General features: G+C 51.5%; 1 protein-coding gene across 1 annotated transcript; it reads right to left on the bottom strand.

The window, feature by feature from the left end:
- Positions 1-1441: 1441 nt before the first annotated feature.
- Positions 1442-3006, bottom strand: LOC145957891 (uncharacterized). Its single transcript, XM_083074318.1, has 3 exons — positions 2815-3006; positions 2140-2509; positions 1442-1629 (listed from the first exon to the last, which is right to left on the bottom strand). Exons 1-3 carry the CDS (start codon positions 3004-3006, stop codon positions 1442-1444), a joined length of 750 nt encoding a protein of 249 aa, XP_082930444.1.
- Positions 3007-6430: the final 3424 nt, after the last annotated feature.

The following is a 6430-nucleotide window of genomic DNA, read 5'->3' as shown; positions in this document are numbered from 1 at the left end:
TATAGGTTTTCCGCTGAGTTCTTCTAATCGGTACGCTCCATTTTCCAAGTCTTTTGTAACTCGGAATGGGCCACCCCAAGTGGTGCAAGCTTCCCATCTGACGTGTCCTTTCGGGCTTCGCCTAGCAATCGCCACACCAAGTCACCAACTCGAAAAGAACGAGGTCGTACCCGGGTGTTGTATCTTCGGGAAGCTCGGAGCTTGCATGCTTCTTCGTGGATTTGAGCTTTGTCTCTAAGCTCATCCACCAAGTCGAGGTCAGCTGCCAACTCTTGAGCGTTCTACTCATTGTCGAAAACTTGACGTCGGTGGGACGTCTCTCCGACTTTTACCGGGATCATTGCGTCAGCTCCATAAGTCAGCCTGTAGGGTGTTTCTTGCGTGGTTGACTGGGGGTGCAATGATACGCCCAGAGGACGCTGGGAAGTTCATCGGGCCACTGTCCTTTGGCATTTCCCAGCCGTTTCTTAAGTTCCCGGAGGATGACTTTGTTGGTTGCTTCGGCTTGGCCATTGGTTTGGGGGTGTTCCACCGAGGTTGGAAGATGCTTGATATCGAGCTCTCGGAGGAAGTCCTCGAATCCCTGTACGATGAACTGTCGGCCATTGTCAGTAACGAGGGTGTGAGGGATTCCGAATCTGCAAACGATGTTTCTCCAGGTGTACTTTTGTACATTTTCAGTGGTAATTTTGGCGAGTGGGCATGCTTCAATCCATTTGGTGAAGTAATTGATTGCCACGAGGAGGAACTTGAGCTGGCCTTTCGTAGCGGGGAATGGCCCGAGGATGTCCATTCCCCACTAAGAGAAAGGCCATGCCGACATCATGTGGTGGAGGGTTTCGGGCGGTTGCCGGTGTGTGTTGCTGAACTACTAGCATTCTTTGCATTTTTGTATGTAGTTTTGGCAATCTGACTTTAGAGTGGGCCAGTAGTATCCAGCCCGGAGTACTCTGGTGGCCATCGAGCGAGCTCCAGAATGCAAGCCACATATGCCCCGATGAATTTCGTCGATGACGTAGGCTGCTTGGGGTGTGGTCAAACACTTGAGCAGCGGGGTGGAAATGCCACGTTTGAACAGTTCATCTGCGACAATGACAAACTTGGCCGACCTCATTCTCATCTTCCGAGCTTCGTCTTTGTCTTCGGGCAAGGTACCCTTTTTCAAGTAATTCTAGATGCCCGTCATCCAGCCCAGGTCTCCACTGTCGCTGACGTTGACAACCTTGTCATCGAAGCTAGGCGAGTGTAGGGTCTCCTGGATGATAGTTCGGTGCTGTCCATGCTTTTTGGTGTTGGCGAGCTTCGATAGGAGGTCAGCTCAGGCATTTTGTTCGCGCGGCACATGTTGTATGGCGAACTCGTCGAAGGACGAGATCTGTTGGGATCCGATGTGGAAATACCGTTGCAGAAGGGTGTCTTTTTCCTGGTACGTCCCATTGAGCTACTCGACCATGAGTTTCGAGTCGCTGTTGCAGCTCACTCTTCGGGCTCCGAGGTCGCGGGCTAGCCTTAGTCCTGCGAGGAGTGCCTCATACTCTGCCTGGTTGTTGGTCACTTTGAAGCTGAACTTGAGGGATTGTTCCAAGGTAACTTGATTTGGTCCCTCCAGAATGATACCTGCACCACCACCTTTAGAGTTGGAGGACCCGTCAACGTGTAAAGTCCATACCTGGGGTTCCTCGGCAGTAGCAGGCGTGAGCTTGGCTACGAAGTCGGCCAGGCACTAGGCTTTCAGGGCGCCGCAACTTTCGTACCGGATGTCGAACTCGGATAATTCTACTGACCATGCGATCATTCGTCCGACGAGTTCTGGTTTTCTCAGGATTTGCTTTATGGGGTACTCAATTTTGACTACCACCTGGTGGCTTTGAAAATATGGTCAGAGACGTCAGGCCGCAGTGAAGAGTGCTAGCGCCAACTTCTCAACCATCTGGTATCGCTTTTTCGCGTCCTGGAGGACTCGGCTGATGAAGTAGATCGGCGTCAGTGTCTTCTGGTTTTCTTGCACTGTTACAGCACTGATAGCGTTTTCTGCTATGGCCAACTAGAGGAGGAGGTCGGTGTTGTGATTCGGCCTCTATAGGATCGGTGGGGTCGAGAGAAAGGTTTTGAAGCTCTGGAAAGCTTCTTCGCACTGACCTGTCCACTGGAAGTCTTTTGGCTTCTTTAGCAGGGTGAAGATTGGCACCGCTTTCTCCGCGAGTTTGGGGATGAATCGGGACAGTGAGACTAACCTTCCTACTAGGCGTTGGACCTCTTTCACCGTTTGCGGACTCTGCATCTGGATGATGGCTTTGCATTTCTTGGGGTTGGCCTCGATTGCTCTGCTATTGATCATGAAACCGAGGAACTTGCCCCCCTGAACGCCAAAAACGCACTTCTCCGGGTTGAGACGCATGTTGTGCTTTCGGATCTGGGCGAACACCTCGGCAAGATCGGTAGCATGGTCTATTGCCGAGGTGGTTTTGACCACCATGTCATCGACGTAGACTTCTATGTTCCGCCCGATCTGCTAGTGAAAGACCTTATCCATCAGTCGCTGGTAAGTTGCCCCGCGTTTTTCAGGCCGAAGGGCATCACTCGGTAGCAGTAGTTGGTGTGGTCGGTGATGAAAGACGTGTGCACCTCATCGGGTGGGTACATCATTATCTGATTGTACCCGGAGTAGGCGTCGAGGAAGTTGAGGAGGGCGTGCCCGGATGCTCCGTCAACCAGCCTGTCAATGCTTGGCAAGGGGTATGAGTCCTTGGGGCATGCTTTGTTCAAGTCGGTGTAATCGACGCGCATGCGCCACTTTCCCGAACTCTTCTTCACCAGAACCACATTCGCCAGCCATGTGGTGTACCTAACTTCACGGATGAAGCCAGCACTCAACAACCTTTGTGACTCGGTGATGATGGCCTCTCGCCTCTCACCACTGACTTTTCTCTTTCTTTGGGCCACTGGATTTGCTTCCTTGTGTATCGCTAACCGGTGACAGATGAAGTCAGCATCTATACCTGGCATGTCAGTGCTGGACTAGGCGAAGAGGTCAGCATTTTTGAGGACTTCCGCTTCGAGCTGCTGTCGCAACTCCGAGCTCAACTATCTGCTGATCTTTGTGCACTGCCCAGGAAATTTTCCGATCTGGAGGTCATCGAGCTCGTCGACGGGGCTTGGTCGTTCGTCACGAGAGTCGGATCTCGGATCGAGATCAGTGATTTCTTCGTGGTTGATGTGAGCTGCGGTGGGAGGGCCACTTTTGCATTGTTCACCGGGTGAGGCGATCTTCAGGCTTTCGGTGTAGCATTGTCGTTCCGTCTTCTGGTTCGCCTTGATAGAGATAATCTTCCCATCATTCCCCGAGAATTTCATGGTGAGGTGTGGGGTGGACACTACTGCTCCGAGTTGATTCAAGGTCGGCCTCCCGATGATTATGTTGTAGGAAGTGTTGGCTTCCACGAGGAGGTACCGAACCATGACCCGCCTTGTGTCCGGAGGTGCTCCAAAAGTTGTCAATAGGTCCACGTACCCCCGAGTGTGAACTCTCTTTCCTGAAAAACCGGCTAGTGGCTCTGTGTGAGGTTGTATGAGAGAGTGGGGGATGTCTAACCTGAGGAAAGTTGGCCAATACAGGACATCGACCGAGCTCCCTTGGTCGATCAGTGTCTTGTGAACCTCCCAATTGGCCAACCCCACAGCTATAACCATGGGATCATCCTGGTTGGGATTGACCCCGGCATAGTTGTTTTCGGTGAAAGTAATCATCGGTGAGCTCTGGTGCGAAGCTGAGGTGGTAGGGTGTATGCAGTTGATATTGCGCAGGTGTCTTTTACGGGCCGAGCTGCTGGCGCCCCCTCTTGCGAAACCACCTGCAATTGTATTGATCACTCCCCGTAGGGGAGCTGGCCCCGTTTCCTGGCTTACCTCGGCTTGCACTGCTCCGCCAGGGTTGAGTTGAGAGCCAGAGGGTTGGTCCGTGCGAGCTCCTGAACCATGTCCTCTGTCTCGTCCTGGTCCACCGTGGATTCCCTGGTGACTTCGCTGGACATAGTGGCCGAGGTGGCCTGATTGGATGAGTTCTTCAATGCGGTCTTAGAGTGTGCAGCACTCCTCGGTGGTGTGGCCGTGATTCCTGTGGTACCGGCAGTGTTTGGACTTGTCCGCACTATTAGGAGTGTGGCCTGGCGGTGGCAGGGCGAGCAGGTTGCTGTCACTGGCCTCCTCCAGAATGCGGACTCTGGATGTGTTCAGGGGAGTGTAGAAGTCATATCTCCCCCCTCTGTTTGCTCTGGCCGATTTCTTGAACTGGTTGTCATTGTTGACTTTTACCTTATCCTTGTGACTCTGCTCTGTCTTCGTTGGTCCTTTTCCATGAATTTGGTCACGGAAAGCGGAGTGTTCCTCCATCTGGATGTATCTTGCAGCGCGAGCGCAAAGCTCGTCCATGTCGCGGGGAGACTCACGACATAGGCTGTCGGCGAATGGCCCGGGCTTGAGTGCCATAAGCATGGGATGTAGGGCGACCTCGGGGTTCAAATTTATGATCTTAACCGAGGTGGCGGCAAATCGTTCCATGAACACCTGGAGTGGTTTGTCGTCGTCCTGCCTGAGGTTGGCCAGGGCGGCCGAAGTGACATGGTGAGGTCGGCTCGTCGCATACTGCGCTGTGAACCTTCTGACTAGGGTGTTGAAGCTATCAATGGACTCGGTGGGTAGTTGGGTGTACCAGTTGAGCGCGGTCCCCATGAGCGAGGTCGGAAAAACCCTACACAGAATAGCGTCATTGTAAGTGTAGAGGTTTACTTGTGTTGTATACAGGTCGATGTGCTCATCTGGGTCCGTTGTGCCATCGTAGCGATCGAGATGGAGAGGCTTCCACCCATGAGGGAGTGGTGTCTCCATGATGCCATCCACAAAAGGGTGGCGGCGAAAGGTTGCCTGATCCCCTGAGATATGAGTAGGGGCCTTGCTGACTTCATGGGCCGACTTGTGAGTCGGTGCATGGGACCGATGCGTGGCAGGTCGTTGAGTTGGTGCCCTAGGCGCGGTCCGGGGTTGAGAGACTGAGTGCTCCTCCTCCTCATTGTGGTTTCTCGTATGAGGAGGATGATCAGATTGTCGCCGAGGGAGTTGGGCGCGAATCCGCTCGTTTTCTGCGCGTAGCGCCGCTAGGTCAGCCTCATTAGCGGTTCACATTGCGGCTAGGTCAGTTTTGTGCTTAGCGCGCATGTTCTGTAGATCAGCATCGTGTTGTTGCCGCATCTGTTTGACCTGATCGATCAACCTCCTCAATGTTGCTTCGCTATCCATGGCAGATAGATGATCTAGGTCGTCTGTTGCGCGTCTGCTATGGCTTCTGGTGCAAACCATAAGCGTGGCTGATAAGAGCTGTCTTGATCGGCCCCACGGTGGGCGCCAAATGTTCTTACCGGAAATCTGTTGTAGAGATGATCCTCCGAGTAAGATTGGTGAGCCTCCTTCGCTGGTACGCTTGATGCTCTAAGATGGGGGTGGTACCTACCAAAGAGACTCCGATGCTAAAGTTAGGGTTTGTATGAGTATGAGTCTCGTATAAGTAATGCTCGTACCTTAGTGTGAATTAGGGTTGCTTTGGGCCTTGGGCTTGAGATGAGATATGATAAGATTAGATAACAAATCTCGTCTGGAGCGAGATTCCCTGAGATTAGTTATGATCTACTTAAATGCCGAGCTGACATCGCGTAGCGCGTGCCCGATGTCATCTTGCGCTGTGATGCCGAGCTTGGAGCTCGGTTTCGCAGTACGGATAGTACAAAATCTATTCACAAACTTGTTTTCCACATCACCCCAGCTTGTCAAACTTTGATTAGGGTGAGATTGTAACCAAACTTTAGCTTTTCCTGTTAGAGAAAATAGAAACAACCTCAAGTATACAGCTTCCTCATCACCTTCAGGTATTCCCATTGTTCCACATAGCTCATAGAAATTTGACAGGTGTGAGTATGGGTCTTCATGATCTAGGCCAGCGAATTCTTGTGACCTAACCAAAGTAAGGAAGGCAGGCTTCATTTCCATAGCTCTAAAAGTATTTAGAGCTGCAATACTAGAGAAATGCCTAGGACCATGTTGTTGAGCGTAATCACCTAGGGTCCTTCTTGGAGGTCTGGCTGGTCCATGTTCCTATTCCTTCTTCAGCCATCTCTGATTCAAGGAATGGTTGATTTGATCAAGTAGAAGAACTCGGAAGATCTTGTTGTTGTTTTTGGAGTCTCTCTAAATGTCAAAGCCTTCTTGTCCTACTGTTGTTCCTCCTTGCCGTTCTTTCAATTTCAGGGTCAAAATGTAATTCCTCGGCTGGAGTTTTCCCTCGCATACAATTTCAAGAAGTCTGCACAGCAAGGTGAGTCCACAAAACACAACAAGACAAATGTATCTATATATTATAAATATTCGCATAATGAATTATTTA

The sequence above is a fragment of the Cajanus cajan genome, chromosome 5 (genome assembly GCF_000230855.2).
Source record: "Cajanus cajan strain Asha chromosome 5, NIPB_CcT2T_4, whole genome shotgun sequence".
NCBI lineage: Eukaryota > Viridiplantae > Streptophyta > Magnoliopsida > Fabales > Fabaceae > Cajanus > Cajanus cajan.
The sequence above is the reverse complement of the archived record's forward strand: the minus strand, read 5'-3'. Positions and strand labels throughout refer to the sequence as shown.